General features: G+C 40.5%; 1 protein-coding gene across 2 annotated transcripts in view; it reads right to left on the bottom strand.

Annotated features, from left to right (window-relative positions):
- Positions 1 to 9,372: 9,372 nt before the first annotated feature.
- The window catches only part of ARHGAP18 (Rho GTPase activating protein 18), a 235,451-nt gene continuing 218,122 nt past the window's right edge, over positions 9,373 to 26,701 (bottom strand). Inside the window, exons 14-15 of one of the 2 annotated variants that reach the window (XM_063917328.1) lie at positions 14,792 to 14,850; positions 9,373 to 10,696 (exon numbers count right to left, since the gene is read on the bottom strand). In XM_063917328.1, the coding sequence (XP_063773398.1) occupies positions 10,602 to 10,696; positions 14,792 to 14,850 (154 nt within the window). In that variant the 3' untranslated portion in view covers positions 9,373 to 10,601. Of the gene's footprint in view, positions 10,697 to 14,791; positions 14,854 to 26,701 lie in introns of both variants that reach the window. The other variant, XM_063917327.1, reaches the window with a different exon arrangement.

The following is a 26,701-nucleotide window of genomic DNA, read 5'->3' as shown; positions in this document are numbered from 1 at the left end:
AATGTAATATTATGTACGGTAATATTTGTATAGACATATACTGTAATATTACATTTGTAATTGTTATTAATTGTTCTCAGAAGGGGGGGAAAAATGATAGTCTGTGACACAATATTTTAAAGCCTTTATTAAAATTTATGTTTTAATATATACACGCACATTTACAATCAAGAGTGCCCCAGAACTGTCTTCTCTCTCCTATTGTTTGCAGGAATGACAGTAGTTAGCTAGAGATTTTTTTTAATCTCATATTTTTAATTGATATAAGACAAATTTTTATTTCTAGTTAATCTCATCCAAACCATATTGGTAATTGTACAAAGCAAATTACTTTAAAAATTGATGTTTGATCATTGGCACCAACTAACTTTTAGGCTTCAATTTTTCTACATAGACTTCAGTGATTGGGCTTGAAGTCTCCTGAATATCGTGAGCATTGCGTCAACATGAGTAAGGCTACTGTATATCAATTTCTATGACCTCACATTAGCAGATGACTATGGTTATACATACATTGTAATTTTTTTTATGTATTTAGTAAGATCCGCACAATATTATAGCATTGGTGTTGATATTTATTTGTGTAATGTGAATAAATAATTATTTTTATTTGTTAATAAAATTAACAATATACAGATGTTATCATCAGCCTGATGATGATGATTGCATCACCTATACTCTGGCTGCATCAAGAGTACATCTTGATGATGGCACTTAGTAACACTGTGTTTTGAATTGCTCTTATATTAAAAAACCTGTGGGTTCGGTATATTTTGTCAACTTGGACCATGTCTACATAGTCAATGTCGACAGTAAACATATCAACAACTTCATCATGTCAACACTGATAAAATGTAGACATAGCAAAGAAGTTGTGGGGGAAACTGCACCAGTAATTAGAATAATACAATCTATGTCAATTAGGTGTAGCAAAAAAAAGGTACGGTCTTACTTTCTGCGCTCCAAATATCCCTTCACTTGGATGATCCTCACACCGATGATGATGTGACATGCAACACAAAATATAACACAACATAGTGTAATACTGTATATGAGACAAAAATTCTTTCCACTGTGTAGAGGAAAAGCTAGGTGGTGAAAAAAGCGGTCCCAGAAGAGATCAGACGTCCACCTTCTTATAGGTTCACCCAAAGTGATATAGCAAAGAAGTGACAACTGATTCTTACATGTATGCTTACTTGTATATATGTAGTAAAACACCCATAAAGGTTTCTTTACTGAGGATGCTGTTTTTCTCCTTAGACCATATGATGAGGGTAGGTATCACTCATAGGATGAATATAAAATTAAGAAAGGGAGGCCAATTAGGGCCGTCAGCTGTATTATTTAAAATACAGCTGACCATACATGAGAGGCTGCACGTCAGTGTTATATACACTGTCTAATCTTGATAAAGACGCCGCCGAGTGTCGAAACGTGTTGATACAGTGTTTTATTGATGTCCTAACCAGCGTATCCATTGAGGGGAACATATGACATTGTGATATCCGGATCATACTGCGTCAGTTGATTTCCATCTCTCTTTCCCATTTTGGGTAATACTGGTCATCTATTTGTATTTTAAATAAATTTAATAGACCATAAAATCGCTTAACTGACATAAGCCTCCACATAAATAAAACAAAAAGTAATATCACTATACTAAAAAGGGTCACATTAATAACTGCCTTTTCTGTGTGATCCGTTCCTGTTTAATAAAGACCGGGTAGCAGATAGGTGACTTGTTGGCACAGGGCTGACAGCGCAGTCCATAAGTAAAGTTATTTACCACATTTGTCCGCTGGAGGTATAGTCCCTTGAAATTGACTCATATAAAAGTTCACACTTGCGGATCCTCACTGCATCGCGGTGTCCTCATTGAATGTGGAGGATTCGTGGTATTTCTGTCGATGGTATTCACAGCTGTTCTGCTAAAACAAAGTCCAGTCCTGGTCCGGGAACACTAGGCAGTAAATTCCAAAGAATGGTGACCCCAATAGCTTCCTTCCTGGTCGGTACCAGTGGTCCTGTTACTTGTGCATTGCAGGACTCATATGGTATAATTCACACAACATGCAGCATGCTCTTGAAAACAAGATCAAGTAGACCTCATTGTCCTAAGGAATAGTGTGCACTTATTGAAAAGAGACCTCATTCCTTTTCAGGAAAGACTATGTGGAGCATAGGTTCCTTCTTATGGATTAAACTGTGGTATACAGTGATTGCTGTGCACTTCTTATGCTGTTTAGGGCTACTGCTGAACAACTGGTTTAATAATTTCTCAATTAATCCTAATAAAGCCTGTATCAGCTATTGTGATAGCTAACCAACACTATATTGAGAAACAAGTCAGAATGCCCAATCAGAAGAAATAACCCTATAATAGCAAAAAACCTGATAACGGTTGACAGTTATTACCAGGGTTGTCTAATCACACTGAACGAATAAGCATCAACATATAAACAAACGGGATGAGGTATTCTAAGTTTGCAGCAGAATAGCAGATATAATACAGTGCCAAATAGCAGTATGCTACCACAAATTATTTATTAAGAGTATTATATATATGTCTGCTTTTAACACTGATTGTGTGTCTGAGAGACTCACTGTGCTTAACTTAGGAGCAGTCACAATCACTGTCCCTGCAATTTTTCCCAAATGGGACTCTGTGCGGGATATATGATGGCCATTTTATCAAATATTGGCATCACTGTGGCTTATTAGTGCCCACCATATACTGTGATCCGGCTCTTTTACTATAGCTAGTAGCTATCAATTGTTTACTTCAACCTACATTTTTGCCTGTTAGCTATATAGATTTTTTGGACTCCCTTTATTTTATACCCTAATTCAATCTTTATGCTCTTAACTGTAATTTGATAATTTTACAGTTCCTCTGATTTAGAGTGCTTCCCTACAAGAGTCTTTTTCTTTTCTAAGCATTTAGAATCTGAAATGTAGACCTAGTCAGAATGACGATATTGTCGGTTTATGGTGAGCCTGACCTCTAAATGCTAATATAGAATTTTCCCAATGTCGACATTTCATATATCAACATTCTGTCCATGTTGACATTTATGTAGACATTTTAATCATATCGACATCATAGACATTCTGGTGCAGACATTGTAAATGTCGAATTATAGACTGCTTACTGAAACCTGCATCTTAAGAAACAGAAGGCATGATTTATGCATGTGGCTGAATCATACATTGTGGAATATTATTAATAATTAATTTAATCCATTAACACAAACCTGTGTTAATAACTCACACCTGCTGTACTCAAAATGCAGAAAGAATACACTCCCCAGTTCTTCCAACTGACTCTTCCCCACAATACAGTGTCGCATTTATCCTGCATATTGGAGACATCTTGAACGTACTGTAGGCAATCTGTAGAGCTTAAAGCAAGTGGTGATTCTTTGGACTGAAGGTGGACTTGTCTGGAACATCGAACCCCTTTCACACTGGTCGTATCCAGAACTTCGTGTTTTTCCTGATGACATCTTTGGAGGGTAACTGATGATATCTGATGCAAGCACCTCACTCCTATCCACAACGGTGTGGTCACATGCTTTTTAACCTTTGTTTATTGAGAGTGTTCTGTGAGAATAAATTCTTTTGTCCTTTGTGAAAATGGTCTACACAATGGGGGTAATTCCAAGTTGATCGCAGCAGGAAATTTTTAAGCAGTTGGGCAAAACCATGTGCACTGCAGGGGGGGGCAGATATAACATTTGCAGTGAGAGTTAGATTTGGGTGGGTTATTTTGTTTCTGTGCAGGGTAAATACTGGCTGCTTGATTTTTACACTGCAATTTAGATTGCAGATTGAACTCACCCCACCCAAATCTAACTCTCTCACTGCACATGTTATATCTGCCTCCCCTGCAGTGCACATGATTTTGCCCAACTGCTAACAAAGTTCCTACTGCAATCAACTCAGAATTACCCCCAATGATCTTTTCTCTTGCCCCGAGATAAGAACTTGTTCCTCTGGATGAAATACAGAAAAGCGGGATAAGGATACAGAACTCTCAGATCCTTTATTCTTGTAAGGTAATTCGATTGCCTTATTTCATCATATGATTTTTGCACCATACTGTTAACCACTCTTTCATTTGTACATATACAGTTCTTGGAATTTTTGTGAAGATTCCTGTGTTATTGGTGGGCAGCATTTATCATAGGCAGCGCATTTGTTTGAATTCCTTTTGGTATATGACTCAGCAGAAAATGTGAGATAAAATGACATGTAGAATTGCATGCATGGGACTGTTATTATGACCTGTCGGTTTGGAAGTCAGGATTCACAGGGAGGGTAGAAAAGATTTCAGCATCTTCACCACTCTTCAGAGAATTAAAAAATGGTCACAACTAAACAGGAAGCTTAACAAAAAACTACAGTAAAGAGATAAACGTAAACATACTGTAGGAATGAGCATGTTCATCAGTGTCCGCTGAGATTATTTTGTGCAATATACCATTCCAACAACAGGGCAGTAGAGAGCTTGGTTGAGCCCAGATACTTTTCAGGGGGTGTGGCCTAATCACTGGAGGAGTGGCCATGCACCTTTAGCAAAAAAATACAGAAAAACTGTATTCTAGGCACCACCCTGGGTTGCGGAGATGCAGCTACTACTCTCAGGTAAGGGAGAAAGGGGGACCTGGGCCCCCACTTGGCCACTCCATCGGGCCTGGGCCCCTGGTAATTAGTGCCCCCTGCCCCTCCCCTCTTGGCACCACTGTCCAACAATGCCATCAGGACCATGGGTGTCTCAGCTAAGAAAAGAAGAAAAAGAAAAAAAATTATGTGAACCACATTGAGAAACTATAAAATAAAAAGTTTTTCTCTAAGTCTAATTTTTTTCCAGTGCAAACTGTACACTCTATTGGTAAAATATTATGATTATATTTTTTAATGGGGAAAATAGTAATCTGCATAATCCTGCTAATCCTTGCCTACATAGACAATCCGTGTAATCTCACAAATATATTGTTAGAATTATTCTATAACCTAACACATTACAGTACATGTATTTTATTACAGATTTTGCCAAGTTAGCAGTGGTGCAATAAATGTGTGTTATTTTCCACTTGTCCACAGATTCTCTACGCATATTTTTTATTCCCATATAGGAGACTTTTTAGTAACATCTAAGCGACTTGTACAGGGATATGCAATAACTCATCAATCAACTCTCACATTTGACCTGCAGCCAAAAAACACAAATCTATTTTAGGTGTCTACTACGTCATTTATTTTGAGCGTAATCCAGAAAATAAAGACCATTTGCACATTCCTGACGCGCAGGGTCATTCTCCCTCCCTAAGTCAGTCAAGTGGTCTACCTTACCTGTTTTCTAAGTGGTCTAAAAGTGGCATGTGGCTATGGTTGTTTTTGATCATGTTGCGTGTTATTAAAATGAACCCTACAATACAAATCCCTCCAACTGAAGGGAGGAGTGTCATTCGATTCTTGAATGTGCAGAAAGCAATGTGTTGAAAGTTATCATCAATGTTTTTTAAACAGAGCACTTTAGTCTATTTCTCCACATAATCATCTCCTTCATTTAAGCATTTATCAAATCTGTCCACGAGCTTCAGATTACCTTTGTTGTACTCAGCTGCCTCTAGTCCAGTTGTTGACAGCAAAGCTTCAACTCATCATCATTTCCAAAACGTTTTTGGCCCAGGAACTCTTTGAGCTTTGTGAAAAGATGAAAATCACTTGGAGCAATGTCCAGACTATAGAGTGGATAAATCAAAACCTCCCACCTAAAATTTCGACAAGTGATGGGTGTCCCGGTCAGTGTTCACCATGCTTGTTTGTTCATCCAATATTGAACAATTCCCACCACTTTCTCACATCTCCACTTTCAGGATGACCAGTTTTTTGCCTTTTGTCACCACCCTGACATGCTGTTGATAGGTATCATCATATTATGCAGTCATTCCTGTAACTACTGTTTAGCATTTAGTCTTGGATTATGCAATGCTCTTCCACTAATTGATACACTTTGCATTTTTTGGCATATAATTGGATGTGCTGGTGCATTAGCTTAGAGGAATTTATTTATACTGTGTACTATGCATTTTGATGTTTTTGGGTGTGCTGCCCAGTGGCATATTTTCCATTAGGAACATGATACATGTGTTGGTACTGTCAGCCTGATATGTAACAGTAACTGCTAAATATTTCCACTGTACTGTACCATATGCCATCTTGAATGGAGTGTAAATGGGAAGGACATGCACATACTGCCCCTGTAAGCTGCCATACTTCGAAAATGGCTAAATATGTATATATAAATTAGATATAAAAAAAATGTCATAGCAGCATTTTTTATTAATCTATAAAATGGTCTATCATCAAATGAGAGCTTATAGCCAATCAATAAAAGGAATACAATTAGGCAAGGGAGGGGGGGAGGTGCTAATGTTGTGCCAAGGGACGCTCTCACATTTAATCCGGCCCTGGCAGCCAGACAGCAAGGGGACATTAAATATCGGGAGACTTGCCTGCTCTTACGGGGGTCCGGGAGGGTCACCCGATTTTCGGGAGCCTCCTGGCCATTCCGGGTGAGTAGGCAAGTATGATTTGATCTAGTCTGAAAAGGAAAAGAATGGGATAAAAAAGTGATCACAAACAACTTTGATGATTGCATATATTTTATTCTTCCAAGTAAGTGTAAATACAAAGAGTAGAGGAGGTCATGACTCAGTGATATCAGCACTAAAGACTCCTGTGATTTCATGTAGAGCTCAGTGAAGAGACTTTGCATTAGATTTATGTAATGTGTTCATTTATGTTAGTTTTTACCATAAGTATATTTTTCTATCATAATGAGAATTTGTAAAAAAGTGTAATTCCAAAGAAAAGAGCAACTGAAATTCCTCATGGAGATAAAATCCCCAAATAATTATGTGGGAGGTACTCACCAGGAGTCAAATGCACAAACATTTAGGGTTTTGTTTTTGTTTTTATTAGCTTCAAAATTGTTTGACTTTTTTTTCTCGCTAATGCAATTTTGGGCAAAAATACGAAGTTCCCAGACTATTGGCTAGATGCATCAACGCTTAGAAAGTGATAAAATAGAGAGTGATAATTTACCAGCCAATCAGGTCCTTACTTTCACGTCACAGGCTGTGTTTGAAAAATGGCAGTTAGGATCTGATTTGCTTGTACTTTTTCAGTCTCCATTTTATCACTTTCCAAGCGATGATGCATCTGGCACTATGTGTTTAAAAAAAAAAAAAAACAGAGCTGATAGGGCTGGTTAGAGAGGATTTTTTTTCGACTTGGAGTATGGTATTGTCTGCGCTAACTCCTCTACAGAAAGACAGATAGAATAGAAAAAGAAAAAAGGAGGAAGAAAGTATGACAAGAGTGACAAACAAAATGATGCAGCCGTAGATTAAACCAGTACCCTCACTGGTTGGAATTAATTACATGCAGAATTCTTGGCGCAACATTTAAAGACAAAGACTGATGTCAGACTGAAAATAACATTTAATATCAAGTTAAAAAATAGTTTAATAAGCATAAAATTAAATAAAAAAATGATAAGTTCATTCAATGGATATAGTCCACTCTGTAATGAACCAATTCACCCCCACCCCCAGCACGACCTCCAGCCCCTGCGTGTCGGTGGAATTAGGATCAATTAATGTAACCTTTAAAAGAGGACTACATTTTGGAAGCAGCTATCCCTGACGAAGCCCCTAAGGGGGGAAACGCGTTGGAAGCTGCACCACTGTTCTACAGCAAGTACGAGCCCGAATCTTCTACGGACCACACACACACGCCGGCTAACGTCACCGGAAGCCGGAAACCGCGAAACCGGAAGCCAGAGCAGTGCGTTCCACAGACTGCCAGCTGTGTAGAACGACGGATCACCGCGGCTCTGGGAGGCGGCTGACATTATCAGAGGGGAACGAGGACGGCAGAGACGGGGGATCCACCATACTACCAGTAACAGGTACATGAGCGCTGTAATCGGCTAAAGTGTCACCAGAAAAATAGTGGATTTACCCCCATAAAGTTATCTATATGACTGTATGCTGCGGAAAAGTTCCCAATGTGGATTAAGCTATTTACAGAGCAAAGTGTAGAAAGACAAGAGGCTGTACCGTTGGAATACTGCTATAGACTGGTTTAATAAAATACATCATAAAGCCTATTTGGCTAAGGATACCAGGTCTCAGGATTTTTTTTCCCCTGCCTCAGGCACGTGAAAAAAATCCCTGATGACTGCCAGCATTGGGGACAATTGAATATCCCTGGGGAAGGGAAGGGGTTGGCAGCTAATTGAATAGCCCCCATACACATGTAGCGATGTGTGCATAAATTCTAAGCAATCTGACTAGATTGCTTAGAAATGAAGTACGCATCTCTCCGTGTGTATGCCACATAGCGATAGTGATGCACGGCGCTATCACTGACTCTAGATTGGTGTACATGTACACATGTGCTTAGTGTACATGCAGGCCAAATCAAGTTAGATTGCTCATGTGCGTCCCCCCATCCCACTCACTCAGCACACATTGCGTTGTGTGCTGAGCATTCTGTGCAAGTCGCTTAGCACACATCTTTCTACATGTGTGTACCCCAATTAGAAGGCAGAGGAAGTATTACACCTTTGTGGGGACATGATTATAAAGTTAAAACTAAGCTGTCATTGTTTTCATAATATGTAAAATGAGAGTAGGGAGGATATAGGTACCAGAGAAAAAAAAAATTTTTCATGAAAAACCCTAAATATATCAAGGTAAATCTTATTACTTTATCCTGACATATTTAGTGTTTTTTCTTAAAAAAAAAAAATGTTTTCTTGTACAGTACATATGCCTTTTGTAATCAACTTTTATTGTTAGCAAATATGAGTTTAAACATCATCATCCTAGCACATACTGTACAACAGGGACGTCAAAAAGAAATCCTGCTTTCTTCCTTTGCCTTCTAAAATTTCACGTACATTATATATAAAAAAAGACTTTAATCATAAATAGGCTCTAATTATACAGTGCTAATTACACTTTATTTATATGAATATATGATCTATGTTCTTACAGAAAGGGCAGAATCTTATTAGGCCCAGGTCCTTTCCCTCCCCAGCGATAACATCACAGAGATTTTCAGGAAAGGTAGAAATAGAGTCCACCTCTTTCCATGCATAGCGTTTTATAGTGACCATGGAAAGGAAAATATACAGGAACCAACATCTACTGAACCAGTAACAAACCTTTTTTGTAGATACTGTAGGTTAATGATGTGCAACATGGTTATTATACAACCATGTACTAGAACTGTGGACTGAAGAGCAGTAGTTAGTACATAACAATGAAATTCAAAAACAGAAAACAAAAATAGTTTGCAGTATGTATTTTATGTACAAAGTGACAAATAAAATAATACAACACAAAATGAACTCTTCTTCATTTTACTTAGAATAGGTGAAAGGACATTGCGGTTTTAAGACTGAATGTAGACAAATCAAGTAATTTTACTTTTCTTTACAGTATATATATTTAATTAGTTGATTAACACAACCTTTACTGTGGCAAACATTTGAACCTGCTGATCCTATTAAGAGAGATCCTTAATTTAAACATTTACATGTAAGAATTTTAATAGATTAACAAAATTGTACCAAATTAAAAACATATATTGAAAAAATAACACGTCTGCAACATAGAAAATTAATGTCCTCATTTAAAATGTTGCTAGTACAACTGTAAGAAAACAAAAACCCTGTAAAAAAAAAACCCCTGTGTTATGGAATCTGCTATTATTTAACATTTTTCAAAATGCATTTTTAGTAGCAGTAGTGCTAACAGGAGTGGTTCAAATCAAACACATTTTTGCAGTTTATTCTACATAAGTGAATTACGGCTATCAGGTTTCTTTTAATTGAACAGCCATATTAAAAATTAATGAGCACAAGTAAACACATTAACAAGCTGGTAAGGTGTAAGCCCTGTACAGTATACAAAAAAGGAGCACAAAGGGTAAAATAAAAAATAAAAATGTAAATAAGGTTTGGTTTCGCCTTATTTTAAACAACCACAGATCCCTAAAACAGACTCATAAATACATTTATAACAAAATTATTTTTATATACAAACAAAACATATATACATACTTGCTGCAATGTTCCTTCATTTACTTAATTTAATGCAAATTAGATTTAGTCATTATTTTATTTTCAAACGAGAAAACAAGTATATTCGTGATGAACATTAATAAAAAATAACATTATCCAACATAGATTAAACAATTCTGAAAAAATAGCTACCACTCTTTCAATATACTAGTTGGACTGGTTTAGATATTCATAGATTTCATTTTAATTCATGCTTTAAGATACAAAATTTGCCATATTTAAGAAAGCCAATATAGTTAAGGCATCTGGTTTAGGCAATTACTACCAATGGATAGGTTAAATGTTGGCAAAAAGTTAGCCATTTTCTCTATATAACATATAAGCAGAGAATGCTATTCCAGGCAACACATTATTACAATTATTATATATGATGTCAATAATTAATGACTTCTATATACTGTATTATGCACATTTTGAACATTATGCCAAATTTTTATTCTTTGGGCTTCGGTTTTATAACCCATTCAGCATTGGGATTGAGTTGAGAAAGATCTTTCATATATGTTGTATCTTCAAGACAGCGTTCCCCTAGAGTAACCAAAATCATTAGTTAAAAAAAGTTTACAAATGTCACAAATATAAATATTTATTTTATAAAGCTGGTATTATACAGCATTAATAAGTAAATGATCACCAATCAGACCGATGTAAGTATGGCAAAAAGATATTTTAGCAGAAAAATAAGTAAGTGGATCTCTGGTATTATACTTGCCTCCGCTGGGGCAGGGAGTGTTGTTAGTTATTACATATTATCTATACCAGGGATGTCAAAACGCACAGTCTGCGGGCCGCATGCGGCCCCTACTACATCCTTTTACGGCCAGGGGTCCTTAAGCAGCCAGTTGGTAGGGAATTGGTCCAGGACGCTGAACAGGTTAGCGGTGTCCGCCCAGCTCTGGCCCCGCTCCAGGATGTAGCGCACATCATCCAGGATCCATAGGATGACAAGGGGCTGGCTTAGCAGCTGCAACCCCAACAGCCCCAGTGGCGGCGGCAGCACCGCACACAAGAACAGGCTCTGGACAGCAGTGGAGAGGTAGGAGAGGAGTGGGGCTGCAGGCTGAGGAGGAAGCTCCCAGCACTGGCCAGCAGGACAACCCCCCAGCACGGCCAGCAAGAACAGTGAGTGGGGGAGCGACTCCATCACCTCTTGTTCTGGCGTCTCACCTGCAGCACGGTGTAGCTCTGCTCACCTGCCTGGCCTTTTATAATGCCCGGCCCCGCTCTTGGCAACCCACCGGTGTCCCTGGCAACTTCGTCGGCGGGATGTGACCCTGATTGCTGATTGCAGGGTGATTGGGTGAGGGTGGAAGGGGCACAGTACTGGGGGCATTACTTGTATCTGGCTTTATAGTCATGGCAAAAAAAAATTAATATTCCAAAATTCTGAATAATCCGTTATCCAAAATGCTTCTGGTACCAAGCATTTTGGATAAGGGACACTCGATCTGTCATTATATATATATATATATATATATATATATATATACACACACACACACACACATACATATATACACACACACACACATATATATACCACACACATATATATACACACACACACACATTTTATATTATATATATATATATATATATATATATATATATAGCAACAGCAAGTGGATGGTACGGCACTCCAAGCGTCTCAATAAATCAAATTCAAACCAACATAGGGAATGTTGGTTTGAATTTGATTTATTGAGACGCTTGGAGTGCCGTACCATCCACTTGCTGTTGCTTCCTCATTCAGGCACCCAGCGCATAACTACTATTGACGGGAGAGCCGGACCTCCAGCTGTATGTATATATGTGTATATATATATATATATATATATATATATATCTTTCTTGCGGTCCACACTAGACTTGGACCTTGATAATTAAGCTCAGTTGGAATTTTGAGTTTGGCATGCCTGATCTAAACCATGCTGAGTGAATCCACTTCTCATGGAGCTTTGACTAAGATGATGCTGTTTGTTGTCTCTACAAAGGTATTAAACATGACCGAAAAGTCATCCACCTGTATGCTACGTTAGTAATAAAGCTGTATTTTTTCTATAAAGCAGACATTGTCCTTTTAAAAAACATCAGAGTTCATCCGGCATCCCGCACGGCCGCTGAAGTCAGACTTCATTACGCCCCGCCCCTACAGTGTATACACACAAAGTGATGTATATGCATAATCATTGTCAGAATGGGGCATGAAGGGCCCACCGGGGAATGCGATGGTAAGGGCCCATGTTTAGGGTTGTGGCCAGTCTCCAGTCGGGTTGTGGTCAGCCCTCACATTGGTTTGCCTAACCATTAGAGCAAGCATTCCCAAGCTTGGTCCTCAAGGCACACTAACAGTCCAGGTTTTAGTGATATCCATGCTTGAGCACAGGTGACTAATGGGGACATTTACTAAGCAGTGATAAGAGCAGAAAAGTGAGCCAGTGGAGAAGTTGCCCCATCAACCAATCAGCAGCTCTGTATAACTCTACAGTATGCAAATTATAGATGTTAGTTCAGTGCTGATTGGTTGCCAGAGGTAACTTCTCCACCGGCTCACTTCTCCGCTCCTATCACTGCTTAGTAAATGTCCCCCTTAATTAGGTGACAGTTATTTTGATTTAACCATCTGTGCTGAAGCTTGGATATCACTAAAACCTGTTATACTAAAAATCAGAGAGCCCAGCACTCACCATAGTAAGCTCACTCACCATAATACATATATAGATGAATAGGATCAGGCTGCAGGGAAGGGGGGTTGGGTTAGGTTTAGGCTCCTTCGGAGGCTAGTTATGGTCAGGCACTAAGGTGGAAAGTTAGGGTTAAGCTGTGGGAACATTCTATCCCTTAGAGGTTACAGGAAAAGGGGGGGGGGGGTTTGGAAACAGCACTGGAGAAACAAATCGCCTTAAATTAAATATTAGTTAACCAACATTAGGCTCTATCACCATCTAATTAAATTGAGCACTTGGTTGGCGGTGCACCCAGATATTCAGTCCAAAAGACTATAATAAAAGGGAAAGTTTTCTCTGCAATCGCAGAGAAAACAAAGAGAAAGAAGACCTTATCTTTTTCTGGGGCACGCTTTACGAAATGATTGTTGAAATTAAGAATAAATCTTTATTAATCAATATTAAAAATCTAGGCTTTAACACAATTTAATCTTATCAAGCATACTGAATTGCCAAATATCAAGCGAAGATCTGAATATGGATATCCGTATCCGGTTATCCCTTACACCAATTAGCCTACCAATAGGTCTGTTGGGGATATAGTCACTCTGTCATCACCACCAAAAATTGCACAAAAATAAAAAAATTATATAATGTTGGAGTTTGTATGTACTCCCTTGTGTTGTGGTCTGTTCATAAATTCCATAAAACAGATCATATGGTTGTCCTCTCACAATTATGTATATGAGTAGGACTGATTGCATATGGCTTTAACTCGCACCACTATTGTTCACAAACACTATTCTTTGTTAATATAATCCTATTCCACACCACTGTACTGTTGGAATTCATTTGGTCATAATTCAAAATATCCACAAACTGATGACAATGTTGTTAGATAAAATTATTGTCATATACTGATCCAAAGAAGCTCCTATCTATGAGCAAAACAAGCAATAACCACTAAGAATTATATATCGTTGTTATCCCTCCTGCATTTGCTCATTATCATAATTGTCGGAGCCGTCCCGAAGCGGAAGTGACGTACAGTCGCCTGTGAACAAGCTTAGGAAAGCAAAATGTACGTCACTTTCGCTCCGAGACGGCTCCGACTTCCGGTCCTACGAACGCCGGTGGTCGCCGGTGCACAAACTCCAACATTATATAATTTTTTGATTTTTTGGCAATTTTTGGTGGTGATGACAGAGTGACTATATCCCCCAATAGACCTATTGGTAGGCTAATTGGTGTAAGGGATAACCGGATACGGATATCCATATTCAGATCTTCGCTTGATATTTGGCAATTCAGTATGCTTGATAAGATTAAATTGTGTTAAAACCTAGATTTTTAATATTGATTAATAAAGATATATTCTTAATTTCAACAATCATTTCATAAAGCGTGCCCCAGAAAAAGATAAGGTCTTCTTTCTCTTTGTTTTCTCTGCGATCGCAAAGAAAACTTTCCTTTTACCTTGGAGGTTACAGCCTAACCCTTAGGGTTAGAGTTAGAGGGTAGGCGAGAGGGGAAAACAACCCACACTCACCCCTGTCAGTCTTACACTGATCGAGATCCTGGCGTCGGCATTATGACTGCCAGGATCCCGTATGATGGCAATTCATACTGAATCCTACTGAAGAAATAAAGAGAAAACCAGGGAATTTAACTGTCCAGTATTGTGTCAGTATTACAGTAGAGAATTTAGCCTAGATATGTATACAGACATATAATCTATGATAAACATGAGACCTATGTCTAACTGTACTAAAGCATTGTGTTTCACACACTGTACAGACATAAAAATAATATGATAAATCACTAGCTGCTGTGGCTTTTGTAAATATGAAACTGAATGATTCCCATGCCCAAGTATTGATATCCTCAGCAATTATTCCTCAGAGATAATTGATTTAAAAAAAAAAAGGCCAAAATACTGTACAAATACTGTACTTACCAATATTTCCTCCAATTTCATACAAGCTAACTTCTTCTTTCCTTAAGATTCTTGATGGGCTGCTGAAAATATAAAAAGGCTATTAAGAAAACTAAGATACAAAACATCTTTTAGCTGTAAATGTAAACTTACAAATAATTATTGGTATGCGTTCATTAATTTCAAAAGAGTAACTGTACTTTATAAATTGTGCAGCAGACCTTTTCTCATTACCATTACCCAGTTGCCACGGAGACCCCTACCTCCAGTGTGCTGTAATGCAACATGCCCCACCCTGCAAACCAGGCAGGGCCGGTTCGAATGCCCTCGGCGCCCCGGGCAGGGAATGGGGGTGTGGCTTACTACAGGGGGCGTGGCCAGTCACGCCCCCTGTTCAGCAGAAGCGCCGCTTAAATGCTGAGCGGTGCGTGATGACGTCATCGCGCACCGCACAGCAAAAGGTCCTCTCCGCGAAGGGAAACTAGACGCGTAGGGTCTAGTTCCCTTCTCAGAGAGGACCTTTGCTGTGCGGTGCGTGATGACGTCATCGCGCACCGCTCAGTAATGGTCCTCTTTGCGAAGGGAAACTAGACGCTACGCGTCTAGTTCCCTTCACGGGACCAGAGCCGCAGGAGCCGGGGGGACACAGCGGGCAGCGGAGGGCACAGCAGTGGCGGATCTTGCCATGGTGCGGCGCCCTCCGGATGGCGCCAGCGCCCTCCGGAAGGCGGCGCCCCGGGCAAAAGTACTGCTTGCCCGTGGCAAGATCCGCTACTGAAACCAGGACACAGTCACCCATTTCCAAGCCAGTGAGACAGCCCTCCAAATGTGGGATGGTTGGGAGGTATGTACACAAACATTGTTATAAACTTTGATATTTTCAAGAGGAAATTCTATGTTACAATAATTTGACTTCACACGAATTTCCTTGCAAAGAAGAAACAGCCTGTTAAATGCACGAGAGGCTTGATTCAGGTCTCCCTTATAAATTATTATTACACTACTAAAAGAGAGTTCTGTGGGAGACTCCACTGTGGATCCTTGCTCTCCTCTTTGGAACAATATACATTTTTCCGAGCTTTTTGGATTGGAGGGTAGCTCTGTATGGATTTCGTATGAGGTGTCTGCTGTGGGGCAACTTTATCAGGATAGGGTGCTCCATAGCTTTGAGTATCTGTCTACTACATTTGATATTCCTAGACGTTATTTTTTTCGTTATTTACAGCTCCGGCATGCTCTGACGGCGCAGTGGCGGGGCTCTGCTCCACAACTCTCTGAATCCCCTGTTTACAAGATGATTCGCACTTTGCCTTCTCGCGGGAGGGTCTCGTCTTCGTACTCCTCCCTCCTCTGGATTGGATGGGCTGACCGCCCTCCGAGCTAAATGGATGAAGGATTTAGGTGATATTGATGAGGAGGATTGGACACATATCCTGGCCTCCCCGCGTGCGGCCTCGGCGAGTGCTAGATTCCAGCAGATCAACTATATATTTTACAGAGTCTACTGGACGCCTTCCCGTCTGTTTAAGATTGGAGGCTCGACTTCTGATAAATGTCCGAGGTGTTCTGCTCCGGCTGCTGGTTTCTGGCATTTGCTCTGGCTATGCCCATGGGTGAATGCCTTTTGGGAAAATGTCACGACATCTATTGATCATACAGGTGTCCGAGTTCCTCTGATGAATCCATGCATTTGTATATTCGGCCTTGATTTGAGGGAATGCCTCCCAGCACACTCCTATCTTTATGTAACCATAGTTCTCCCATTGGCCCGTGTATGCATCGCTCGTAATTGGATGGCTCATGCTCCCCCGTCATCTGCTGAATGGGTTGCTCTTGTGAATGCTACTCTTTCTCATGTACGCTTTATGTATACTAAACGGAATTCACTACTGAAATTTGATAAGATATTGGGTTTATGGAGAAACTCTCAATACTTTATTGACCCCTCACTTTAAACATTGGTCATAGATACTGTCTGTGGTGATGTGTTGCTCCTGGTGCGGACCGGCCATCTCCACGCTCCTCCCCCCCTTCACGCAATACAGCATGTATTTTGTTCCCTTTTTTTCTCTGTAGTTGAATAGGATTATTCTAAAAAGTGAAGTGAATGCTGTTTGGTATTCACACAATAACGCTACTTTACAGAGGTGTTAATTGGAAAGCACAAATTTGACTTTGTAATGGTTTAACTGCACTGTTTCTTGTAATGTTTTTATTATTTTTATTTTTTGTTTTCTCGGTTTTTGTTTTTCTTTTCATGCTCTTGCAAAAACAATCAAAACACTTGGTTAAAAGAAAAAGAGATCTGTGTTTTCCAGGACTGCTTATGCTTAATTCATGTAAAATATTCAGGAAACTTGTATCCCCCTCCCCAATTTTTTTCCTCTAATGCACATAACAAAAATGTATTTAATTAAAGCCCCATCTCTACTAAAATGAACAAATTAAAATTTTAAAGCCAAAGCAGCAAAAATATGAAAAAATTGTTGTAGTCATTAAGGTGCAGTCTCCACCGACCATGAATGGAGGTCTCGGATCATGAACAGGCACCAATGGGGACATCTGCTAATATGATTGCTAATGTTGATTACAGTGGTAATGTTGCATATATTAAATTATTATTTTTTTTACAAGTGGGCTATATCCTAGCATTCATTTAAAATAAATAATGAAATAAAAATTAACTGTGGACCTTGAAATAGACTTCTGGTTAGCCCATTTGATCTTTATAGTTAAACATTTGCAGCTTCTATTCTATAAAGTGCAGCAGCTCTCATTGCAGATGTCAAGCCTGGGTGGATAATTCAGACCTAGATAAGTGTGCAAACAACACAGCACCTGATTGAATAGTCAATCCAATTAGGAATCACATTTGTTGCATGCCACCCATCATAACGCAGAAAGCTATGAGTGGCTGCAGATCCTCCTCCTGAGACTGCACATTCAAATAAAGAATTCCATGGGATCCTAAGGAAGTGACCCTTGCTGAACACCTAATTAGGATGTGTACATTTGAAAGAGAAAAAACAGTTTGGACAAAGATCTATGTGACGTAGGTTCTAGACCACATAATTTTAAGATCCCTCTGTTCTACACAAATCATTGCCTTTGTGTTGCAAGGAAGTAGGGTTTCTATTATATCCCTTTAATTAGGGACACATGCATAGCCATAACTAGACAGCTCAGTCCCCTGGGAGAGTGAGAACACCAGTGACAGTAGATGCCACCTACTACAGGACATGCCTAGTTCTTAACAAGCACAAACCCAACACCTCCTTCCTCAGACCCATACATTCTTCCATAAATTGGAAAAATACGCCAGGCTTTCCTCTGCAGGTGATTGCCCTGATACGGTGCAATTGCCCTCACTGCCCCAGCTCAGGAGGACCCTCGCTCAATCTAGCAAGTACTCCAGGAAATGTCCACATTGGTGAAGCGTATTACAGATAAAATTGGGGAGGTCAAAGTTGATCTCTATCTAATCCTGCATGCTTTTCAAAAACTGAGGGATCGAGTGGGAGAAGAAGCACCGTGATTTTATTCTCCCCTGGAGGATTTATAAATACTCCTATGGAATGGGACATTTAAATTTAAAGAGCAAATGCACTCTCATAAGCAGAAACTATATGGCTTTGAGGGCCCAGATAAAAAGCTATAATTTGCGTTTTGTGGGACTTCCTGAATGTTACTGAGGGCTCTCACCAAGAGTCCTTTCTTGAATATTGTCTGACATCTTTTGCCAGGGATGCTTTTTCACCTCAATTTGCAGTTGAGCGCGCCCATCAACTACATTTCTGCCTGGAATATATTCTGTATAGCATTGAGAGTCTCATAAAAGGCAGCAATGTTTATGGTGATTTACCTGATGTGCTGGTGATTTGTTTTGGGGACTCCAACTACTGTATATCTTGGAGTCATCTGATCCTGGCCTTCTAAGCAGACCCCTTTTCCTATATTAATGTACTAATTGGGTTTAGTTGACAGTTGGAGATTTTGGTACCCTCATATAAAATGATTTTCCCATCAGTCAAGTGCTTAGCATTTCTAGGCCTGTATCAGTTTTATATTTCTGTCATGTCAATGTTTTTAAATTAAATTAGAAGAATGGTGCTAATAAATGTTATGTTATAGCAAAATTCAAAGTGGTATGCTTTTAACTCAGTACACTCCAGCTGCTGTCTAATGATAAATCTCTGCGTGGTTTATACTGTAGGTTACAGGATTATAGAAGCAGAACGACAAAAAAGACAGCGCTTGGAGTAATTAATTAAATGAACTTGAGGGGAACCAATGAAACATATACCCCATTCTGGCTATATGGATGCAATTAATTAAATTAAATTGATCCTGCCGGGAGTTAAACAGCACAAAATATGTATACAGGTTGAGTATCCCATATCCAAATATTCCGAAATACGGAATATTCCGAAATACGGACTTTTTTGACTGAGAGTGAGATAGTGAAACCTTTGTTTTTTGATGGCTCAATGTACACAAACTTTGTTTAATACACAAAGTTATTAAAAATATTGTATTAAATGACCTTCAGGCTGTGTGTATAAGGTGTATATGAAACATAAATGAATTGTGTGAATGTACACACACTTTGTTTAATGCACAAAGTTATAAAAAATATTGGCTAAAATTGCCTTCAGGCTGTGTGTATAAGGTGTACATGAAACATAAATGCATTCTGTGCTTAGACTTGGGTCCCATCGCCATAATATCTCATTATGGTATGCAATTATTCCAAAATACGGAAAAATCCGATATCCAAAATACCTCTGGTCCCAAGCATTTTGGATAAGGGATACTCAACCTGTATTATGTATATTACATGGACACCTTTTGGAGCTCCTTTATCATGGCCCATATATCCACTGACACTAGAGATGTTGTATTATTGTATAGACTTACTGACATTCTGTCATAAGGACTTTGGCCCTCATTCCGAGTTGTTCGCTCGGTATTTTTCATCGCATCGCAGTGAAAATCCGCTTAGTACGCATGCGCAATGTTCGCACTGCGACTGCGCCAAGTAACTTTACTATGATGAAAGTATTTTTACTCACGGCTTTTTCTTCGCTCCGGCGATCGTAATGTGATTGACAGGAAATGGGTGTTACTGGGCGGAAACACGGCGTTTCAGGGGCGTGTGGCTGAAAACGCTACCGTTTCCGGAAAAAACGCAGGAGTGGCCGGGGAAACGGTGGGAGTGCCTGGGCGAACGCTGGGTGTGTTTGTGACGTCAACCAGGAACGACAAGCACTGAAATGATCGCACAGGCAGAGTAAGTCTGGAGCTACTCTGAAACTGCTAAGTAGTTAGTAATCGCAATATTGCGAATACATCGGTCGCAATTTTAAGAAGCTAAGATTCACTCCCAGTAGGCGGCGGCTTAGCGTGTGTAACTCTGCTAAATTCGCCTTGCGACCGATCAACTCGGAATGAGGGCCTTTGTACTTTATTTAATCCAGAGTCTCACTTGATACAATTAAATGCAGTCTGTGATATAACGGATTGATTGTAGAAAAGATTTGTGGGTTTATATTAAAGGATTATATTATTTTAATCAGAACCTCAGTGTTTACAGCCATTTACTCCTAGCGCTGTCTTTTGTTTTTGCTTTCTTAATCATGTCACTTACTACTCATGGTTACGTATATGTGGGCTACTAACTTAAAGGTGTTTTGGACGGTTGGGATTGAAATCCCTAACCCCCCCCCCCAGCCCCCCCATAGCCTAAACCTAATCCTCCCTGGGGGTGCCTAAACCAACACCCCCTTCCCGCAGCGTATACCTACCCCCCTCCACCCTGGGTTGCAGCCTAATCCTCCCCAGCAGCCTAACTCTAACCTATCCTCCCGGCTTACCTCTCCGGCAGTCAGTGTCAGCATTCCAAGTAGTGTCAAGATTCCGGCACCGGTATTTTGATTGCCAGGATCATGACCGGATCCTCTTTGGACCACTTTCCCGTTTCCATTTCTTTGCATTAAGTTGAGACCAAGGAATCGCCTTTTGGAAGCTGAGCCCATTTTGGCTTACCTTGATTGGGTGCAGGCTTTGAATTGATTTACTTGTGGGTATTTTGGTGACAACTCTGATCTCTCTAATCCGTTAAAGGCTTGGGATGCCATCAAGGCCTTTCTTCGGGGAACGATTATAAATAGGATTGCGTAAATTAAGATCTTTCATAGAAAGCGGAGGTGGAGTCGTAAAAAGAAATGTCATGACTTGGAATGTCTTTATGTTCAGTCTCCTACAGATGGCCTCAGGGAAAGTTTACTGGTTGCAAAGCAGGGAGTGGTCTGACTACCTTTTTATTAAATCTCAGGTTATTATTTTCTGTTATCCTGCTGTCAAAGTCAGAAAAATATCACGCTGCACATTGCCATATATGCACCTCATGCGTGTGCCCGCTGCACGTGCATGAGCCCTCCCGTGCGTGCGTATACTCGCGGTCACGTGCACTCGCGGGCGCGCGGTATGCGCATTTACGGTAGAGTTTGTGTTCGTCTAGCGGGCGACTCAATCGTAACATATTTTAGTCATATAATGTATTTTGTAGATTATGGTCCCTTTGATAGAATCTGAAAGTTTAGTTAATATAGCATGTTCGGGGACAGAGAGATTCCTCTTTGTTTGATACGAAGGGTCAGACAGGGGTTACACAGTGGTGTTTAGTATCCATCGGAAGAGAATATAATTAGCAATATTCCGGTGTTGGTTTGAAGCGGATTACTCGCTCGTGCGTATAGTTATGGACATAAGAAGTTTATGGACATTTACTATATTTGCACTTTATTACCCATGCGGCGGGAAACCCAGTTTCCCTCCCACCTGAGCAGTTTGAAATAGTCACAGCCCACCTGTATGAACCAACCTATGACCTTTTGTTATAATGCAGAGACGAATTCCTGTGTCCAATGAACAATAAGAATGTAGGGACCATTGTACTGTACTGTGTGTAAGTGTATATAAAGACAAGCCGATCTGGGCCAGCTCTCTACTCTTCTCAACGGTTCTCATCACTGATAATCGGGAGCTGGATATCCAGAAAGGCGCTTGCGATTGTTCCCCTTGTGCGTAAGTTCTCTGCAACCATATTTATCTCCTATTTTGTTGTAAGCCATTCTCTCTCTCCTTTCCCCCCTTAAATGTAATTGTGTCTTTGTTGTATTTTAACGTGTAGTAACTCGGTTAGATATTTTATGTTAGTTTGGTAGTGTATAACTTGTATTGTGTATTCTTTTGCGATTGAACGTTCATTCATTCCCTTAAAAGGTGTTAGACCCTTAGACCGGTATTTGAGTGATTATTATATTGCTAAAGGGTTCTCAGAGCGTAAGAATCGTTCATACAGCTTTTAAACTAACAAAGTTACACTGTGTTGCATTTACACCTTATCACTGCACAAAGGTTTACAATTTAAGTATATTGTTTAGGATATTGTTACAAAGGTTTAACTCTGTGAGCATCAGCGCCGCTCGTGATCTCCTCGTGGTCTCGAGCGTCCGCTACGCTGATAGCGTATCATTACGTTAGTCGGCAGCCTATAGCGTGCTTGCCTTTGCGCTGTAAGCCGTGAGCGAACGTGCCTCTTGTGCGTCTCGTCCACGGCTAAGCGTTTGTACGCTACGTGCGTACTCTTACGGTATTCCATACGCCAATTGCGTACTGTGTTCATTAACCTTTTAGCGTGTTTAATATAGGATATATATATATTAGGCTTTTACAATTGGGGACTCGCCCGCTCTTCACATATATGCACTAGGTAATTTCAGCAGACATTATCGGTCAGCAAAAGGCGGGAGCTAATATTCCTCGTAGTGCTGACCAGATAAGCGTCTGCTTCGCTTAGTAAGGAGTGCTGAAGGAATCCGGAACCAAAAGGTAGGAACAGTACGTTATTGTCTTTTAAAACCTGTTTAGTTTCTGTTTTGCGAACGTACGCATAAGCACACACACCTGTATTCCTTGTTTAGTATTATTTGTCCGTACCTCATTCTCCTGATTGCCACACACTAGTGATAACGTGCTGAGACATTTGTTGTTATTAATAGTTAAAAGTAATATTTAAGGGAATAATTGTAAAAGGCACGCACACAAACTCTACTTGTGTGGTGTTCAGTGAATGATTACTGTTAAAGATCATTCGCATTGATAAACGTGTAGTGTGTTACTGTGGACGTACTCGGTCTGCGTACACGTGTCCTTAAAAGGGCAGGGCATACGCAACGCAAGGGTCGACGCACGGAGCGTATATCACGCGACGGAGCGTACGGACACGCCCACATAATACAAACCGCACGATAGTATTGTTTTAATAGGCGATAAGGAAGTAACGCGAAAATAACACAAATCTATCTCAAATCCAAAAAGTTTAAAGTTAAAAGAAAAAGACTTTCTCTGTTGTAATTCTTCTGGGTTAGACTATTACTGAATGAAAGGAATTCTGTACAGAAATAAGAGTGTTTGAATATAAGAGTGTGTATATATAAGATTTCTCTTTTATTACGGAAGTGGGAACCATAGGCCAGTAGAAAGAGGTACACCAGCGAGAGTGATAGCGTGGGGTGGCTTGGGAGGCGTCCCTTGTTAATCTCGACACATTTATGAGCAGTAGAGTCTGCTGTACATAACAGACCAGGAGGTCAAGGACCAGGAGGTTCAGGTACAGCAGACTAGAAGTAGAGAAGCACAACCGAAGAGGGTTGGTGCGAGACCCATATAGGTCAAAGAAGCTCATTGCTGAAGGAATTCGCAGCCGAAATTTTCGATTCCACTGATCGTTCCGCACATAAGATTAGTTGCTTGTGTGCAGATACGATTGTACCGCATGTGATTGTGTGCATTAGCATGTCTTGAATTCAAAAGAACGCTACTTGCACATTGTTAACGTGATTTGTGTAATTTTTTTATTTTAAGGGAAGTAGCCTGATCACTCAGGGACATTCCAGCGACTGATACTTGCTGGGGAGGGTAAGACACTCCCACACGCCCGAGCAAGTAGACGTACTTAGGTGCCCTAGGTTGGGTACGGAACCTCTGGGAACTTTGGTCGCCGTATTGGCCAGCGTGGGCGGAGTTAAGTGGGCGGACCTCGTTGCAAAACCCCCACCGCAGCTTTACCCCGAGCATCTTGGTTTTTGTAAGGGTTGCCGAAGACCCTGATTTGAAGTCAGAGGTAGTGAAAGCAGCACCTGCAGAGATGGGGGCCAGTTGTTCAGGTAAGGGGCGATCAACCCAGGTTCAGGTTGATTTGGTAAACCGACCAATCGGGTCGGCAAGGTATATCATGTGAGAGAAATATGGTCATCACACAGAAATGTTGTGCAATGAATGGGAAAGGATGACTGTGCATGACGGGGAAAAGTTTCCCCGGGTAGGTAGTTTTAACCCAGAAGTGTTACAGAATTTAAGGAGAAGAGTGTGCCTGATTAAATCTTCAAAAAGGCGTATTAAACATTATGATTATTTAACATTGTGGCAACAGGAAGGTGAAATACAAAGGGGGTTGGCGCAAGCCACTGGATCTAACCCTATCAGGAAACTGATAGCCACTGCACCCCCACCACCATACATACCTGGAGAAAAATTGGTTGCAGAGAATGGCACTCAGGGTTATGTTAAATGTGTAGAAGTTAAGGATAATGTAACCAAAGTAATCAATGCTAACACTAATCCGTGCAAGTTGTACCCTGTTTTGAACTTTCCCCAGGATTGTGACCAAGAGGATGAGCCCACAATAATATCAGCACTCTCCCTAGCAGCCACCATATCAGAAACAGCAGTAGGCACGACCCAACCCGTAAGATTAGTAGCAAAGGCCCCTAGCGGAGGGACAGGTGAGGTCGTATCGACTGGTAAGTACGGCACCATACACTATGCTGAAACCATTTCACCACATGTAGAATCTACTCAGAATGATGTTGTTGGACTTAATCCTGTTAGGGTAATAGCAGTGCCAAATGGGAAAACTGACACTTCAGGAGCAACTCCTGTCAGGAACATCGCCATGCACTGTCCCTTTTCCCGAGCAGAATTAAGATCAATGATGTCTGAATTCCCTGATCCTAGGAAAGACTTAGTTGCATGTCAAAAGTATATTAGGGAGCTAGGAAATTCTGCAGAGCCAAATAACAAAGATTGGAGGACAGTTTTGAGGGCATGTTTACCCCCCAGTGTTGATCCGTTAAAATTTATCGCTGATTGCAAGTTAGACGAGGAAGTACCACTAACAGACGAGTATAATCAGGATAATGTAAAGAGAATCAACTTACAGTTAGGGGTATATTTTCCTGCAGTAGTAAAGTGGAATAAAATCTTTACAATAAAACAAAAAGAAGGTGAATCCACACCAGAGTATTTTCACCGGGCTCTGCAGGATATGGCTAGGTACACTGGTATAGATGACATTAAAACTAATGTACACCACAGGGAAGTAGCTGTTTCAGTATTAATGGATGGGCTAAAAGAGGTTTTAAGGAATAGAATACAAACCACTAGGCCTGATTGGAGAGGTATGTCGGTGGAGGCATTGGGAGAGGCTGCTGCTGGGCATGATCGGAATATCATCAGACACAGGGAGTCACAGAGTGATAAGTTAATGGCTGTGAGCATACAGGCCCTCACTACCCGGCCACCTCAGCCCAGAACTGTGACCCCTGTGGGTAAGTCAAGAGGTATAAAATGTTATAGTTGTCACAGAGAGGGACACATGTCACGTGATTGTAAAGCAAGGCAAATACAAAATTCATATCAATCCCCTAGACACCGACCTGATATGAGACATTGGGATCAAGGACCGAAAGGGCGGAGCTATGAGCCACATGCAGGGGAAACAAAAAGGTATCCCCCAAGAAGAGACTGGCAAATCTCTGATAGTTCCCATCTACCCCCACCACAAGTAATTGCTGCCAGCGCGATTCAGGGAGGTCACCATACCCAATAGGGGTGTGGCCACACCTGTAATCTGCAGCCAGTGAAATTGATTGCAAGTCTTGGAAGTGAACCCGAGATCACAATTGATGTAGCTGGTAAATCATTAAATTTCCTTGTAGATACGGGGGCGGCCAAATCAGTGATAAATTCGACAGTGGGCATGAGAACCACTGGTAAAACAATTCCAGCCATGGGAGTAACGGGAGTAGTACAGCACTACCCTGTTAGCAAACCAGCAGAGATTACAATAGGGCCCTTGCATACCAAGCATTCCTTTTTGCTGGCTGCATCGGCACCGACTAATCTCCTGGGAAGAGATTTATTGTGTAAAATGGGGTGCGTCATTTATTGTACTCCTGAAGGTGTATTCTTAGACATACCTGAGAATCACGCTCAGGAAGTACGAGACATGCTAGACTCCCCATCAAAATTAATGTCACAGACCGTTATGATAAATAGGAGTTCATCCCAGGTAGAAGAAATGACATCCCAAATACCAGAGTCACTTTGGACTAAAGATGGACAAGACACTGGATTAATGGCAAACGTAGCTCCAGTAGTTGTGCAAGTAAAAGATTGTAGGATAGCTCCAAAAATCCCACAATACCCTCTGAAGCCAGAGGTGGAGTTAGGAGTATACCCCGTAATAGAGCGCTTGCTACAACAGGGCATTCTGGTAAGAACATCCAGCACTGCCAATAGTCCCATCTTCCCTGTGAAAAAGAGTGGGGGGAGGGGTTACAGGCTAGTGCAGGATCTAAGGGGGATTAACAAAATAGTTGAGAGTCAGTTCCCCGTAGTGCCAAATCCAGCTGTCATCCTTATGCAAATCCCTCCCACTGCAAAATTTTTCACTGTTATTGACCTCTGCTCCGCCTTCTTCTCGGTACCTCTGCACCCTGACAGCCAATATTTGTTTGCATTTACATACAGAGTAGTCCAATATACATGGACTCGATTACCACAAGGTTTCATAGACAGTCCAAG

Source organism: Pseudophryne corroboree, chromosome 4, assembly GCF_028390025.1.
Source record: "Pseudophryne corroboree isolate aPseCor3 chromosome 4, aPseCor3.hap2, whole genome shotgun sequence".
Lineage (NCBI taxonomy): Eukaryota > Metazoa > Chordata > Amphibia > Anura > Myobatrachidae > Pseudophryne > Pseudophryne corroboree.
Note: the sequence above shows the minus strand (reverse complement) of the source record. Positions and strands in the feature narration are given on the sequence as shown.